At 49.7% G+C, this 17,653-nt stretch overlaps 1 protein-coding gene across 30 annotated transcripts in view; it reads left to right on the top strand.

Annotated features, from left to right (window-relative positions):
* The window catches only part of LOC113578995 (neurexin-1a-like), a 233,413-nt gene extending 218,776 nt beyond the window's left edge, over positions 1-14,637 (top strand). For 21 of the 30 annotated variants that reach the window (XM_027012602.2, XM_035529938.1, XM_027012604.2 and 18 more), the window contains 2 exons: positions 2,410-2,497; positions 13,912-14,637. In XM_027012602.2, the coding sequence (XP_026868403.2) occupies positions 2,410-2,497; positions 13,912-14,216 (393 nt within the window). In that variant the 3' untranslated portion in view covers positions 14,217-14,637. The remainder of the gene's footprint in view (positions 1-2,409; positions 2,498-13,911) is intronic. The other 9 variants (XM_027012603.2, XM_027012605.2, XM_027012600.2 and 6 more) reach the window with 2 other exon arrangements.
* Positions 14,638-17,653: the final 3,016 nt, after the last annotated feature.

The raw sequence follows: 17,653 nt of genomic DNA, 5'->3' as shown, positions 1-17,653 counted from the left end.
GCCTATCTCCTTGCCTCTCCTGTCTCTCTCCTTGCCTCTCTCCTTGCCTCTCCTGCCTCTCTCCTTGCATCTCCTTGCCTCTCCTGCTTCTCTCCTTGCCTCTCCTTGCCTCTCCTGCCTCTCTCCTTGCCTCTCTCCTTGCCTCTCCTGCCTCTCTCCTTGCCTCTCCTTGCCTCTCCTGCCTCTCTCCTTGCCTCTCCTGCCTCTCTCCTTGCCTCTCTCCTGCCTCTCTCCTTGCCTCTCTCCTTGCCTCTCCTTGCCTCTCCTGCCTCTCTCCTTGCATCTCCTTGCCTCTCTCCTTGCCTCTCTCCTGCCTCTCTCCTTGCCTCTCTCCTTGCCTCTCCTGCCTCTCTCCTTGCCTCTCCTGCCTCTCTCCTTGCCTCTCTCCTGCCTCTCTCCTGCCTCTCTCCTTGCCTTTCCTTGCCTCTCTCCTTGCCTCTCCTGCCTCTCTCCTTGCCTCTCCTGCTTCTCTCCTTGCCTCTCTCCTGCCTCTCTCCGTGCCCCTCTCCTGCCTCTCTCCTTGCCTCTCTCTTGCCTCTCTCCTGCCTCTCTCCTTGCCTCTCTCCTGCCTCTCTCCTTGCCTCTCCTTGCCTCTCCTTGCCTCTCTCCTTGCCTCTCTCCTGCCTCTCTCCGTGCCCCTCTCCTGCCTCTCTCCTTGCCTCTCTCTTGCCTCTCTCCTGCCTCTCTCCTTGCCTCTCTCCTGCCTCTCTCCTTGCCTCTCCTTGCCTCTCCTTGCCTCTCCTGCCTCTCTCCTTGCCTCTCTCCTGCCTCTCTCCTTGCCTCTCCTGTCTCTCTCCTTGCCTCTCTCCTTGCCTCTCCTGCCTCTCTCCTTGCCTCTCCTGCCTCTCTCCTTGCCTCTCTCCTTGCCTCTCCTGCCTCTCTCCTTGCCTCTCCTTGCCTCTCCTGCCTCTCTCCTTGCCTCTCTCCTTGCCTCTCCTGCCTCTCTCCTTGCCTCTCCTTGCCTCTCCTGCCTCTCTCCTTGCCTCTCCTGCCTCTCTCCTTGCCTCTCTCCTGCCTCTCTCCTTGCCTCTCCTTGCCTCTCTCCTTGCCTCTCCTTGCCTCTCCTGCCTCTCTCCTTGCATCTCCTTGCCTCTCTCCTTGCCTCTCTCCTGCCTCTCTCCTTGCCTCTCCTTGCCTCTCTCCTTGCCTCTCCTGCCTCTCTCCTTGCCTCTCCTGCCTCTCTCCTTGCCTCTCTCCTGCCTCTCTCCTTGCCTTTCCTTGCCTCTCTCCTTGCCTCTCCTGCCTCTCTCCTTGCCTCTCCTTGCCTCTCCTTGCCTCTCCTGCCTCTCTCCTTGCATCTCCTTGCCTCTCCTGCTTCTCTCCTTGCCTCTCTCCTGCCTCTCTCCGTGCCCCTCTCCTGCCTCTCTCCTTGCCTCTCTCTTGCCTCTCTCCTGCCTCTCTCCTTGCCTCTCTCCTGCCTCTCTCCTTGCCTCTCCTTGCCTCTCCTGCCTCTCTCCTTGCCTCTCCTTGCCTCTCTCCTTGCCTCTCCTTGCCTCTCCTGCCTCTCTCCTTGCATCTCATTGCCTCTCTCCTTGCCTCTCTCCTTGCCTCTCCTGCCTCTCTCCTTGCCTCTCCTGCCTCTCTCCTGCCTCTCTCCTTGCCTCTCCTGCCTCTCTCCTTGCCTCTCCTTGCCTCTCCTGCCTCTCTCCTTGCCTCTCCTGCCTCTCTCCTTGCCTCTCTCCTGCCTCTCTCCTTGCCTCTCCTTGCCTCTCTCCTTGCCTCTCCTGCCTCTCTCCTTGCCTCTCCTGCCTCTCTCCTTGCCTCTCCTGCCTCTCTCCTTGCCTCTCTCCTGCCTCTCTCCTTGCCTTTCCTTGCCTCTCCTTGCCTCTCTCCTTGCCTCTCCTGCCTCTCTCCTTGCCTCTCTCCTTGCCTCTCCTGCCTCTCTCTTGCCTCTCTCCTGCCTCTCTCCTTGAATCTGTCTTTCACACATGATGTGATTGTTCATATGGCATCCCACACCAAAAAAGACAAAATTAAAATCTAATTCAAGGTGAAAGCTGCCGCATTATGATCCAAAGATTATAACACATGCAGATAGCTCACCAGTGTAGCACCTTTAATGTAACAGATATTAGCATAACCGCATGCTTCAGACCAGTTTAAGTCCAGCATGTTCATTTAATGGACACTAGAAACAATGAAAGAACTTTTGAAGTGCATAAATGTTGATATAACTTGCAGTATGTAAATTGATAAATAAAAAGAATAGAAGTAGACAAAGAATTGTGTGAAAGTTCAGGCGGTTCACCAAAGCTAAAGGGCGTCAACACACTCATTCCTACTGTTGATTGTTATTTATGCAGACGACATCAATTACAAGTTAGTCTAAAATTGCATTAGATTTTCCCGAACTCAGTTATTCAGTTTCTTTCTCTCTGTTCTGTCTTCTGATTTCTTTTTATTTGTCAGACAACAGACGACGTGATGGTGGCATCTGCTGAGTGTCCGAGTGACGACGAAGACATTGACCCGTGTGAGCCGAGCTCAGGTGGGTTAGGTTAGTCATCTCTTTTATTACTCCTACTCTCCGGTCGTGTGTGTGTGTCTCACCGGCGTCCTCCCACAACGTCCGGTGACCTGTCTGCAGTGTCTTACAGCTGTCATTAGTTTCATTAGCTGGCAACTCTGCTTCAGTGTAAAATATTCACGGATATTATACTCCTCTAAAAGGGGAGGAAAATGCTCACTATGTCTTCAAAGGAATCAAAATATGCTAATATGGGGAGTATGGTGACGCTGAGTTAGTGGGAGCGTGTAGTCGGAGCGTGTCTGGCATGAGGAGTGGAGAGAGATGTTATATCTGATTTATGTGTATTACCAGCACTGGGAGGTATTCTTTCATGTGTCTCTCAGCATATGCTGACCGGCCTCCGCGCATGAGCTTGGAGAGTTAACAGTCCCGGGTTTAGCCGAGAGTGTCCGAGGAGAGAGGGCCACCTGCCCAGCGCCTCTGTTCGGTCCTCTTCGCCTGCGTTGATGTTACCTCCCCCTCAGGGGCAGCGGGAGCCGCTCGGCCTTGCCCTTGCGCGTGCTCGCTCTGTTTACAGCCACTGATTACCCGCAACACACTCCTGTCGCGCCCGCTGCGTGCAGTGCCACCGCAGAGGAAAATGTCTTTCTACAGCTACGGTTCTGCTTCCTGTGGCATGTCGAGAGCAGCATGGCATCCTCATTAAGACACCCAGACTGAAATGGCAGAAATGACGAACTGTTTCTTGGAAATGATTTCTTGTAGCTTGCTAATTGCAAACGCTAATTACATCTAAAATGTTTTGCGGGCTGCATTAGGAACCGTTTTTCGTAATCATGTTGATGAGGCATTCATCAGACGCACCAGGTTGACCCGGCGTGAACTGCTGCACTTGCCTGTTACTTGTTTTTGTAAGTGTTCCATAAAAACCGGACCTCTTGAATAAAACTGAAGAGGAGCAGGAACTGGAAATGCGTCAGCTGCTCCACTCTGTGGTCGCAGTAAGTCACCAGAATCGCATCAGATTACAGTTTACTCAGGAAACACAGTTTGGTATGTGATGTGCTTAGTAGTTTGCAATGAGAAAATTCCGGGGTCAATATTAAACAGTTGGACTATTCTTTTGGAGGAAGCTGTCTGATATGTGCTCTGTGGCTTCAGTGTAAGGACAGTGTTAGATAAATGGTACCAAAAAATGCTCGTATTTATTCTCGTCATAATAAATATACACTATAAGGCCAAAGGGATGTGTACACATGACCATTCCACCTGTATGATGTTACTGGACATCCCATTCTAAAACCATGGGATACCATTAATATGGATTTGACCTCACCTTTGCGGCTATCACAGTCTCTGCTATTCTGGGAAGGCTTTCTACAAGATTTTGGAGAGGGTCTGTGGGAATTTGGGCCCATTCACTGAAAAGAGCATTTGTGAGGCACTGATGTCGGATAAGAACTGGCTCGCAATCAACTTTCCAATTCATTCGAAGGTGTTCGTTGAGCTTGAGGTCTGTGCAGGCCACTGGAGTTCTAGTACAGCACACTCATCGAACCTGGTCTGGACGGACCTCACGTTATCCACAGGAGCAGCCAAGGGCCTTAAACTGGACAGCAGAGAATTGTCTTCGGTATGCTGTGACATGAATGTTGCCCTTTTATGGAAAAAGGCCCGAGTTCTGAAATACAGCCCTCGACCAATAACACTCTTCCTCCAAACTTTGCCACTGGCACCCACTCTGTATGCCAGGAGTTGGTGTTCTCCCGACACCCGCCAAACCTGGATTCATCCATCAGAGATTCATCATTCCAAAGTGAACACTTCCACCATTCCACAGCCCAGTATGAAGCACTATATACCGTTCTAGTCCACGCTTGCCACTGTGCGTAGTGACCTTGTGTGCAGCTGCTTTCTGTCGGAAACCCTCGTGAAGCTCCTCGCACCACGGGCGCGTGCTGCTGATACTTCCAAAGGCAGGTTGGAGCACAGGAGTGAGTAATGCAGGAGAGGAGACGTGATTTTTACATGCCAGGCACTTCAGCGCTCTGACACCCTGGTTTGGGGCCCTGAGGTTTGAGCTCTGTCAATATATGGCTTAGATATTGTTGATCTTAAACACAACATGTACATACATTGCACAACAGCAGCATAGTTAGAAAAGGTAGAATTTTTCATAAACTGACATAAACTGACCTTAACTTACATTAACTGACCTTAACTGAGATTAACTGACCTTAACTGACATTACCTTACATTAACTGACCTTAACTTACACTAATTGACATTAACTGACCTTAACTGACATTAACTGTGGCAAAAGACTCGTCCTATAGCGTACGCTCACTTGTACAAAGTAATGTATTTAACTGCTGCAAAATTAAATGTTTTTTGCCAGCAACAGCAGACTAAAGGGTTGACTCTTAATTGCTTACTTTTGCATTGCATATGCAAGTTTCATCCCACTGCATTTTGACTTTTACTTTTTTTTTTTTTTTACCATTTTATTTATTTAATTCAGTTCAAGAAACCAAATTTGGTCATAGCACCCGGGGAAAACCTACAGCTTTATGTAATATGTCAAGGAAAAAATTGCAAATTTACAGAAATCCACTCAGTATGTGGGCTGGCGGGCGCTCCTCTCTGACCGTGAACCTGCTGATGCCTCTTAAAAAAGCTCTTTATTTGATGCCTGCATGTCTGAAGCCCGGGAGTGATTAACAACGTCCAAACTCTTACCACCCCTTGTTTTTGCCATTGATCAGAGCACAGCAATAAGGCCCCCGTAAATTAACATCTGCCCGCTGTCTCCTGCTGACGCATGTCTGAGGCACAGGCCGAGGAGGCGCATCCGCCGTCCCTGAGCGTACCAGACACACATCTGCTTTCTGCAGAAACACACAAAAAAAAAACCCACCAGCCTTTAAAAACATGATTACTGTGTTTTTCTCCCGAGCACCAGAAACAGTCGTTTACTTTCAAAAGGAATGCAGCAAATGTTGCAGCCGGTACGTCACACAAGGTCAAACGAGGACAACGTGTAAGGTTGTTGTTCCAGCAAGAAAAGAAAAGAAAAGAACAGGAAGCTTCCAGTGGCGCTCGGCCGGGCGATCTGACACCAGCGCTGTGGCCCACGGGTGACAGGTGTCAAACGGTGAGTTGTGTCCCTGCCTTGCGCTTCGTGTCAGACACTTCCACTGCACTCTCCTCAGTGTGGGAGCGCTTTAGCCTTTAAATCGGCACTTTGATAAATAACGATAATAAATAAATAACAAATAATAAATAAATTATAACCTTTCCCCACACCAAAAAAAAAAATGTGTGGCCCCCAGCTACCTGCAAGATGAAGCAGGTTCCTTGGTGGGTTTACACACACACACGCATGCATGCATTCACTTGCATGCATTCAAACACGCGTGCACGCACATAAATATACACAACCACACACACACACGCACACACACACACACACCCTTCCGCTGCTTGTTTGTAAAGTGACGGGTGGATGTCGTGGAGGCTTGTGCACCCTTCAAGGTCGGTGCGGTAGGCTGTGGATCATAACTGAGCCCTCCAGTGGCAACGCTATCAGCGATTGAATGATATCGATCCCCCAGCCTTATTTATCACAGCATTTTATTTCCATCATTGCCGGGGGGGGCACAGCTCCTGGCCTAATCTCCCAGTGGGAAGCCAGATTATATCACAGTGCAGCAAACAGAATGCTCTCAGCTGGCGAAGCGCCGGAAAACTCGGAAAACTCCGCCACAGCCGCCGTGGCCAAGGATGGGAAGGAGGGGCCAGAGGAGGTGGAAGAAGCGACCGGCGGAACAAAGAAGGAACGTGCGGCAGTAGCGCGAGCACCAGCATGCACGTCTGGGGGGGTCACGGCTGGCCCTGACCTCCAGGTGGCCTTGTCTTGCGTTGGCTAAATTTAGCCGTGGAGACGTGCTGTTGGGTGAGCAGCAGCTCAAGAGAGATCAGGTGGCCTCGGAAGCAAGCATCACGCTACACGCCCTGGACGGTCGCTGCTGTTTGACAGGGACCGACCTAACCAGCAGGACGAAATGAGCGATAACTAACCAAAAAAGGGTAGAAAATCGAGTTAAAAAAAAGAAAACTTGGACCATTTGAATTAGGTTGGCTAAGGTGGGTAGCCTTAATATAACTTTTTTGTTTTTGTAGCTGTGATGTGCAGTTTTAATGACAACTATATATATCGTGTCTGAGATTCATCACGAGCAAGCACAGCACACGAGCTCAATAATCGAGGGAAAGAGAGAGAGAGCGAGAGAGAGAGCAGTGTCAGTGTGCACTGTAACCCTCTGCTTTTAACTCCTTGACACTGAACATCTTTATTTTTCCCAACACAAACCTTCGCACCCCACAAACAAAGATAAAGAGCTCCTAGTTTGTTTGCTTTTTTTTTTTTTTTCCCTTTCGAGCCATGCGCTAATGAAATAATCCTCCAGTACCTACAAGATGTGAGCAACACTGCTGCCAGCTGGCCTGGGTCACGGGCAGACGTCAGGCTGAACACTGAACGCTGGCACCACAGTGAACTACACACCAATGTCAAGCTGCTCCTGCACTAGCTTGTCGGACCTGCTCCGTGGTGTCTGCCTGTCCCGGTGGGAAGCAAGACCAAATCCAAGCCTTGCTTCCTCCTCCTCCACGGCTTACGCTGTGGCAGCGTCTCACCCTTTGACATGAGATGCTTGCGCTTCGCACGTCGCTCCTGCCAGCAAGCATGTTACGGAGGTTTCCGCATAAATCAACCCGTTGCCGACTGTAAGCTCTTGCACTGACGTGCGAGGAGACACCTGTTGTCGGGGGGGGCGTGGAATCCCTTCGGTGCCGGGCTCTTTCTGTTTCTCCTGGGGCGACGCACCTCTCGCTTGCCCCGGCCGTCCGAAACGTATGGAGCTGACCTTAGAAGCTACGGCGATTCGTCCTCTCTGATATGCGACGGATCCTGACGCAAGGTGCCGCTACCGCGATGCGAGTACAGCGGCCTGCCGCGGTACTTAGGGTGCTCCCACTTCTCCCAGCCCTGCCTTGCTGCTTGCTGGGTGCTAGAAATGTTTTCCCGCCATCACGCCAGGACAAACAGCAGGCACGCTCTCTGGTCTGAACCATCCCGAGCTATTGCGAAATCTACAAACACCTCATCTACAAAATGCCCGTAATGGCCTGAGAGAGAGCCAACAGCACAAATAATAGTAATAAAGCATCACGCATTGCTTTGTGACAAGAGCCTTGTTTTCCACACAGGACAGCTAAGCGATCCCGACAGCCGAACTAGCTGACACAGAAATGAACTAATTTGATGCAGAAACGTGTCTCAGGGCGCTGAAGAAACTGACTAGTAGAAAGTCTTTCAGCCATACTTTCAATGTGATGACCAAACCATTTTAAAATAATTTTTTTCTAAGTAAGTGGACGAGGGTTATTCCTCCTGGTTTTACGCGAGATTTCTGCGCAAAACCATACTTTCAGCATTAACGTCATCTTATGTCACTTTGAACTGGATGTTCCTTAATAAGCTCTTTTACAGCAGATGGTGGCAGAGAGGTTAATGTCACATTTAAGCCCGACATGTATAGAGGAGTTCACAGAGAGTCAGCATGTGTCTGTAGTTACAGCTCCCGTTTTATGGGCTAATAAAAAGCTTCTATAAACACAACGGATCGCTCCATCTAGACCTTGCGACGCTGAAACGTGTGCAGAAAAAGTAATGAGATCTTTTAGCCGGAGTTTGTTCTTCTGTCTGCTCAGCAGCCTCGCAGTGCCGACCTCCTCGCGAGAATATAAACACTCAGGGTTCCCTGAATTTCTCCAACTCATCCAGTGTGATATCCAGGGTCTTTTCAGCTCACGGCCATCCGTTCTCCAGCTTTTAGCAAGGTCGAAAAGAAAATATTATTTGGAATATCAAAATGTTGTCCAGATTGGAGCTGACATATTCAAAGGAAAGTTTGTTTGATAACGGAGAAAAGAGACATGGCTGCACCTAATATTCCTCGTCATGGTATGAGCGAGGCCACAGATTAGACAAGCAGTTATTCTATGTTAACTCAGGAAGTGTGTTCCTTTAAATCTGTGATATCCCTCATGCCTGAAAGGACTGCTTTATGGCGAGTGAATATTGCAAAAATCTATTTTCAGGCACACGCACGCGTTTGCCGAGCAACACGCCGAGCGCTGTTACAGGAACTGTGAGGTGACTGGTAAATGGAGTGGACCCCACCTCCCGTCGAAGGTAGCCATGCTGGGGTTGAAGCTTCTCTTGATGCCGTGACCCGTTCACAGCTTGACCGAGCCCACCACTCTGCCGCCAAGACCCTGACCCTCCGGAGCGCCCTGTAGACTGCAGACCCAAGAGGGAGCTAAGCTCTGCTGAAATGTCACACCGTTTATCCTGCGCTGTTTAACACACACACACCAACAAGCTGCCGTTCCGATGCCACTGGAATGTCCTGTCTCTCTGCCATTGGGATGTCCTGTCTCTCTGCCATTGGGATGTCCTGTCTCTCTGCCATTGGGATGTCCTGTCTGCAAGCTCCAGAACGGTCACGTATAGTAAAACTAATCACCTCGCACAGTGGGCAGAGCTCTGTGTATTCAGGTTAACTGGCCCAAAAGCGCCCTGGCCCCATAACGTCAAGTGTAACTGTCCCTTTCCCAAAGTTCTAGTTAGAGTGAAGCCTCATAAACACCATTGTAAATTCCCTTCATTATGACAGAAAAATCCAGAGCTAAGCAGCCGTGTCCAGCCTCCTGGGTGACTTCTGAAGCTAAAATGAGCCATCAAGGCTGAGCAGCATAGACATGATTGCTTCAAACTCCTCTCTCACTTCTGCTTCGGCCTCCAGATAAACAGTAAACACACACACACACACACAGACCGACAACAGTTGGACTTTTTGGACTCTTTTGGATAATGGTCTGCAGTAAATACAAACCAGAAGAGAATCAGATGTTTCTCTTTACAAGAAGCACCTATCTGATAGCCAGAGGAAGCCACGTAATGCCCTTCATCTTAGTGCGGTGCAGACACGTAGTGTGAGATTTTGAGCTTCTTGGAATGACGTCGCGCGATGCAGTAACACAGTCTGAGGAAAGAACGCAGGGTCGTCTCCCACCTCCTTAGTCGCTGCTTGCGCGGTGCAGTCTGTCATCTGTACGCTGTATAGAGAGGGTTGTGTATTTGCTGGGCTTTGTCTGGGTTAGAATCGAGGTTCGACCCTGCGCGAAGCCCGCTGTGACAGGGATGCAAAAACAGCCCAGTTCAGTTCCATTTTATCATTTCCCAGAGTGGAAGCGTAGTCTTAGCCAGGCGTCCTGAACATCCTAAAAACACACGTTCACGTGTGCACAGGTGATATGCTAGACACTCCTGCTGTCGCCATTAGCAGGACGCGTCAGTGGCTCAAGTACTTTGCAGTATTACTAAGAGCAGTCCACTTGGAGGCCTGCTGATAAATTGCCAGAGATAAAGAGGGGGAGTCGTGGGGGTTGGGGGTGCTAATGTTCGCAAATGGATCGCCTGCTTCCTCCTGCTGTCCCGTGGTGCTTTATGCAGTCCCTGTGTTTTTCCATTCTACATTCACTCTGTTCCTTACTCTTGCTCTTAAACAGCATAAACGATCCCTGGCGTGTAGAGTGCGCCGCGACTATTCCTGCTTCACACCGAGACCGAGAGCCCTGCCTGCTGTTGGAAACAAAAACAAAAGCAAAAAAAAAAAACGAAGTCATCGTCTTGATCCGAGACATATGTGCTCGGCGTTGCCCTGCCTACGAGAAACGATGCGTTTGATAACACAAAGCTCGTGGCGCCACCCACTGCCCCCCCCATCAATCCTGCTAATGAAAGGTCCGCGGGCACATTGTCCTGTCATCGCAGCCTAAGCAGACGTGATCGGCCCATTACCTCACAACAGGAGAGCCGGGAGAGTAAACCCCCCCACAATCACCTATTTTCCTTCAGCAGAGTGTGTTCCTGCACACACACACCTCTGCCCCTCACCACCATCTCCATCCTGTCCCATTTCCCACCCTGAAATTATCAAACAAATGAAGCCCTCCGCCAGCCGGCAAATGAGGAAAAATAGACCATAGAGCCATGTGCTCAAATCCCCAACGACAGTGGAATTTCTGATCCCGCGCTTCTCCCGGGGACAGGCAAGCCGTGAAGTGAGCCGAGTATGAAAACGGGCGGTGGCGGTGGAGCCGACACCCACAGGAGCTTGTCAGGCTTTCCGAAGCAAATTATCCGTGCGGCCCCTGCAGTGCCTGGCGCTAATCCTTGCGGGAGCCATAGCTCCGGATTATCTCGGGGATTCCCAAAGGTTGAGCAGTCACCGATGCTTTTCCCACCGACATCGCGCTCGGCTGCGGGCGGCCTTCCGGTTCATCCCGTCACCTTGCGTGCACGCCCGATGCCGTGTCGTTAGCGTGTCTGATGGACGAGGCTGCTTCCGTAGCACCCATGTTCATTAACGCGGAACTAGGAGGTGGGGGTCCGATGAGTTGTGCCTAGACGTCAGACATGCGAGAGGTTTTGTCTCGACACTGCAGCCTCCGGCAAACACGCACACAGATGCATTCACACATGGGCGCACACTGTCCTCTACCACGCCCCTGCTGTGCTGTCATGGAAACAGGTACCATTTGGAGGTCATTTTGTTTCTATCTAATTTTACCCTTGGGTGCACTTAAGTGGAATTTATAAGAGCCCACGTTATTTTAAACACTTGTTTCAGGCGCTGTTTCTTGGCCGGTGTCGTTACTTTGTCGTGGAGCGCTAATGAAAAGGAAGAGAAAGAACAGAGGAGAGAGAGAGAGAGAGAGAGAGAGAGAGAGAGAGAGAGAGAGAGAGAGAGAGAGAGAGAGAGAGAGAGAGAGAGAGAGAGAGAGAGAGAGAGAGAGAGAGAGAGAGGTGTACGGACAAACAGAATCAGAAAGAGAAGCAGACAGAATCCAAGGATCTTTTGGTCTGTTCCCATAACCAGTTCAACACTCAAACCTGTAAAGACACCAAGGATTTCTTGTGGGAAGCACTGCTAAGAGGAAGAGAAAGACAGGAAGAGAAAGTTATACCTGGATGTACCATCTCAAAATACGTCAATGAATAAACAAATAAACTTGACAGTAGTAATTGACGGAGTATGATTTTCAGCCAGAATCTCCAGGACAGGTAGTCACCAAACAATGGGATCATAAGAAGGTGTGTGTGTGTGTGTGTGTGTGTGTGTGTGTGTGTGTGTGTGTGTGTGTGTGTGCGTGCGTGTGCGTGCATGGTGTGTGTGTGTGTGTGTGCATGCGTGGTGTGTGTGTGTGTGTGTGTGCATGCGTGGTGTGTGTGTGTGTGTGTGTGTGTGTGTGTGTGTGTGCGTGCATGGTGTGTGTGTGTGTGTGTGCATGCGTGGTGTGTGTGTGTGTGTGTGTGCATGCGTGGTGTGTGTGTGTGTGTGTGTGTGCATGCGTGGTGTGTGTGTGTGTGTGTGTGTGCATGCGTGGTGTGTGTGTGTGTGTGTGTGCGTGCATGGTGTGTGTGTGTGTGTGTGCGCATGCGTGGTGTGTGTTTGTGTGCGTGCATGGTGTGTGTGTGTGTGTGTGTGCGCGTGTTTTGCATGCATGGTGTGTGTGTGTGTGTGTGCATGCGTGGTGTGTGTGTGTGTGTGCATGCGTGGTGTGTGTGTGTGCGTGTGTGTGTGTGTGTACGCAGACTAGGGCTGATGTAAATCAGTGTGGTGTCGGCAGTATTGTATCTGCCTTTTGTCACTCCGTTGGCCCTGCGTGAGGCCAATCAGCAGATCTGCACAGGCAGCAGGTGTAAAGGCGGGCTGCTGGCTCACCGTCACCTCCAAAACAACAGGAAGGAAGGCGTCAGGAGTGTCGCATCCAGGAAATCTGTCCCTTGAGTCTGCATGACACAAATAGGTTCCCCTGATTTTCTTTCTTCTTCGCCACCTCTCTCTCTCTCTTTCCCTTTTACGCTTCTCCCTCAGAGTTCTCTCGTGGAGGTTTCCCCCCTGCTGGTCGCTGCCCTTAACTCCTGTTCTGACTCCCTGACCCGACAACAAATAACCGAAGCACCGTTTCCAGCTGCCTGTGCGTGGAGGTGACAGCCCGTGGGCTTCTGCCTTAAAGGAGCGCTCCTTCTTCTCAGACCTGTCCGACGGGATAGTGGAGACGGCAGCAGGCATGGCTGATCTGTTCCAACGCTCGGTCACACTCGATTCCCACCGGCATCTCCCCTCGTGCTCGAGCATCTGCCAGTGCTTGTAGCGATCCTGGAGTTACCCGACTCCTGCGATAACAGGGTTATTAGCCAGCGACAGGCACCTTTTGACCACAGTGCTGAAGGAAGAGTTCCCAAATTTGGAGTCTAGGTTATTAGACAGTGGTTGAGAAGGAGGAAGCAGAGAACCAGAGGTGTCCAAAAAACGAGGAAAGTGCAGCTAAAATGACTGGAAAACGTAGGAAGAACATCTTAACATTCACATGGCATTACAGCTGTGCTCGCAGGTGTAATGTATTCTACAGTAGCCCTTGTGGGAAACTGGAAACTGGTCCTTTGGCTCCAGACTTTAGCTGCAGTATTTAGATATTTGTTCGCCTTCTCCTTCTTGCCTCTGATACGATCCTTGAGACAGGTGTCGGGTGAAACACGTCAGAGGTCAGGACACGTCTGCCCGGGTGAGAGCAGCTTCTGGGTGCAGGACTGAAAAGACGAAACCGTGAGAACTCGTAAAGTAAAGAAGAAAAAAAATGCATGGGAAAATATAAGAATACGGGCAGCGGTGTACGGGAGCATCGGAGGATAAGAGAGAGTAACTAATGAAGGGTTATGGTGCCGAGTGCTATCAGAGCTGATGGGAGTTGGATTATAATTTGGATGGCTCTTGTACATAATGGAGACTCGCTGATATGTAATCAGTTTTCTATTCAGAGCGGCAAATGGCTCCCCCAGCGCTGCCTGCTGAAGTAGTAATCCCCCTTATCAAGCATCTAATGTATGTTAAAGAGCGCGGGCCCTGGGCTCAGCCAGACCCAGCTGGTACCTCGCGAGTAGGCCGCGTCGCCGGGGCCATGCCAGCGTGGCGGGGGAGCTGGCTCGCATCGTTACTGGTTAGGGAAAGTGTTCCAGATCGCACAGACGGGATCTGTTACAGCATTGTTTCAGGAGGGTTAAAGGTCCCGCTGGCTGGTGGTTGCTACGTGGATTGGCAGTTTGGAATAGCGCTCACTGACTCTTCTAGCCTGGCACCAAACCTGCACTGCAGTGCACAGGATTGGTTGTGATTACAAAAGCAAAAAAAAAAGAGAAAAGTTCATTGTACCTTTTAAATGTGTTTCAAGCAGTAAACAGGCATTGCATGTTGATATTTGACCGACCTTTGACCTCGGGATGTGTGTGTATGTGTGTGTGTTTGCAGCGAGCCCCACGGGCCCTGCCGTGAAGGGCTACCCCGACCCCGTGGAGGTGGTCCGAGAGTCCAGCAGCACCACGGGAATGGTGGTGGGCATCGTGGCCGCGGCTGCCCTCTGCATCCTCATCCTGCTCTACGCCATGTACAAGTACCGCAACCGCGACGAGGGCTCCTACCACGTGGACGAGAGCCGCAACTACATCAGCAACTCGGCGCAGTCCAACGGCGCCGTGGTGAAGGAGAAGCAGCCTGCAGCGGTCAAGGCGCCCAGCAAGGGAAAGAAAAACAAAGACAAAGAGTATTACGTTTGAGCTTCGCTCCACCGAGCTCTTGCCACACCCACTTTTCTGAGGACCTTATTTTTGTTTGTTTGTTTTTCTTTATTTCTTTTGTTTGGCTCCGAAAGAGTAACACGAAAAAACCCATTCTGTGTATAATAACGAGGATTGGAAGGAGGATAAAAAAAACCGACCACTTTGAAAAATGTTAGTCCATTTATCTAAGATATTGCGCTACGCTGCAAAATACACTGAGCAGGTGAGGGAGGGGCTTTGGCGTTCGGGGGGGGGGTTTCCCTTCGGGTGCATCGGAGCCAAGGAGTGGGGGGGACGCGTACGGGCTGGACAAGCGGGACATCGAGTCAGGGACAGACCGGACCGAGGGGCAAAAAAGCTGATTAAATATCCGCCGATCGGCCATAATCAAGCAGATTACGGAGACGAAGCCCGTTTACAGAGCGAGGCGTCACAGCGGCGTGGCCACGTTTACTGGAGAGCCGGGGGGCCGCGCGGCCCGGAGCGAGTCGTCGAAAGCTGGGACTGCTTTGGTTTGCTTTGGTTTCCCCTCCATGAAGCAAAGGATTTAAGACGACGTGGGTCTTCAGCATAAGCGGTCCAAACATGCCTGAGTGGTGTCGACGAGGGAAAAGAACATTTCCACATCTCAGAATGAACCAAAATGGGCTTGTTTTGTTTTCCTATTCTCTCTCTCTTTCTCTCTCTCTCTTTTTCGGTTGTTCTTTTTTTTATATATAGAAGCCAGTTTGACCATTGCAGACTCCCGCGAGGCTACTGGTTAAAATGTATCAAGGGGGCCACTCACCAGTCCAGGGACCTGAAAGCAATTTCGAAAGCAATCTCAAGGCCTTACTTTCTCTGCTGGAAGGGAACTGTGGGCCACGGAATAGCAGTGTGAATTCGAAACGGATCGCCTGGGAACACTCAATGCACGCAACAGTATCTTATTACACATGTTTATACAGTACGCCCACATCTAAATGTGCTCTCTGGACTGTGACTGTGGTGTTTTATAGCCTGTTGTATAGATGATGCAAATTATATCTGCTCCTCGACCATTTTTCAGTAATAAAAAGTTTTGAAAAAAAAAAAGACGGAGAAAAGAAAAATAAATGTTATTAAGTGTTGCTAGATATAGAAGATTTTATGGTGACACTGGTAATGGCTTTTTAAGTTGCTTCCACCCTCTACATTTCAGCCTTTATATAAACCCCATACCAAACGATAAACCATGTTACCGCCCTGGAGCAGCTGTAGTCGTCTGCGAAGTGCGTGTACGCAAACTTGTTTAGGGTGTGACACGTGGAAATGTGAGAAGCTACGCTGCCGTTCTTCAGAGTCCCGCGGTTCCTGAGCCTTGGGAAAAGCACTGCCCACCACCTGCACCGTGGAAAATCCTTGGAGAGAATGGAAACAGGACGAAAGCAAACTCTCCATCAGGTCCCGAACGATGTCCTGCCAGTGCAAGGCACACCCCGTGCCGCCCCCTCGGGCCATTCCCGAACTTCCGCGTCCGCTCCGTTTCCCTGTTTGTCTGTCTGTGTCCTGCCACCAGCTTTGCGGGATGAGTGAGAGGGTAGATCACAGATACGAGCTAAACTCCATCAGTGACATTAATTTCAGTTGGCTTTTATTTTCTAGCAGTGCTGTTCTTTTCTACAGTATTTTCTGTTCAATTGTGATGATTCTTTATTGACCTCAGTACAAAATTTATTATAAAAAATAGTTTTGAAAAATTTAACGAGCAAATAAAATATTACCTACATGAATCAAAGTTTGTTTTTTATTAATTACTGAATATTTGCCTTGACCGTTTTTTGTTTTGTTTTTTTTACTGACTTTTCCTAATTCTTTCATGTGGATATGCAAACTAATTAATAGAATTTATGTATTTATTAATTTAGCAATGATATACAATTATTAGAAATATGCGTCATATAAAGGTGTGGCACATATCCACAGTTATTGTTTGTGAATATTATTTTAAAAAGTGTAGGGTGTTTAGGCTCTTTTATGTATCTGTGTGAAATGTTTGGGAGAATGCAATAGCAAAGCAACATGATGTACTGCCAAATAGCAACATGATGTATTGCCACACAGAGCTCAGCAGTGGAGCTAGCAGGAGAAAGAGGTTGTGAGGTGAGCCCATGTGACAGCCCACAACGTCTCTGCCAAACTGGACCCTTCTCCCTTCGAATCAGACACTGTCGTCCTGCCAAATCAGACATCCTCCTCTTTCCCAGACACCCCTCCTACCAAATCAGATACCCTGGTCTTACCTAGACACCCTGCTCTCACCTAATCAGACACCCTCCTCTCTGAAAATCAGACACCTTCATCCCACTGAATCAGACACCTTCCTCTCACTAAATCAGACAACCTCCCGCCACTGAGTCCAATACCCTCTTCTCACCGGATCAAACACCACCCTCCCACCAAACCAACCAACTTCCAAGCGCATGAACCAAGTGCTTCCTGTTGTCTACAGGTCTGCAGCGACCTTCCATGACCCGCCCCCGATCCTGAGCTGTGGTGAGCTGCTCCGCCTCCAGTTAAGCATCAAAGCATGTTTGTAATGGGCGCGTTAGCATGACTACGAGGAGGCGCAAGAGACAGCTTGTTTGATACAGCTATAATCTCTCAGGCAGACATTTGGGAAGAATATGGAAAATGAAGGTGCAACAGGGAATGGGGTCTGGAGCGGGGCGGATTGAGGCGGGTGGTGCATGGGTGCAACTGGGTGGCGCTACAGCTCGACAGCGGCCTGCGTTCCTCGCTGCAACACGCACCGGAGGGAAGAACGGAGGGGAGAACGGACTTCCTCTCACAGACGTGCATAAGCGAACATGACCACACGCTGCCGGGAGACTTCAGCAGTGCTGCAGCTGGTTGCCCATGCAGCAGTACACTGGAGACTGGGTAGGATTCCGCACGTGCACAGAAGCGTTGAAACCGGAGAAAGGGCATTCCGGGGGTCCCAAGAGGGTGAAAAGGATGGACAATGGAAGTTATATTCCTCCTAAAAGTGCCGCTGTGGTGCCTGAACATGCTGATCCCTTTATCTGATCTGGAATTGTGTCGTCCCTCAGATTCAGCTGTCAATGAGAGAGAGAGAGAGAGAGAGTGTGTGTGTGTGTGTGTGTGTGTGTGTGTGTGTGTGTGTGTGTGTGTGTGTGTGTGTGTGTGTGTGTGTGTATGTATCCCTTCCCTCATTATCCTCATCCTCATGTGAATTCATTGTAGAGAGAAGATTCCTATATCCAGGTTCGACAGATGAATTGGCCTAATATTAATTTGGCATTAGTATTTCACAATTTAATCACAGTGTTAGCATTCATCCTACTAATCATGTTTTAATATGAGAGAAAATGTGACAGAACTTCTTTTATGTATCTTCTGTTTAGCGTGAAATAGAATCATATGGCAAATGGTGTACTGGAGGCAAAAAAACG

This window comes from Electrophorus electricus, chromosome 9 (genome assembly GCF_013358815.1).
Source record: "Electrophorus electricus isolate fEleEle1 chromosome 9, fEleEle1.pri, whole genome shotgun sequence".
NCBI classification, from domain to species: domain Eukaryota; kingdom Metazoa; phylum Chordata; class Actinopteri; order Gymnotiformes; family Gymnotidae; genus Electrophorus; species Electrophorus electricus.
The sequence above is the reverse complement of the archived record's forward strand: the minus strand, read 5'-3'. Positions and strand labels throughout refer to the sequence as shown.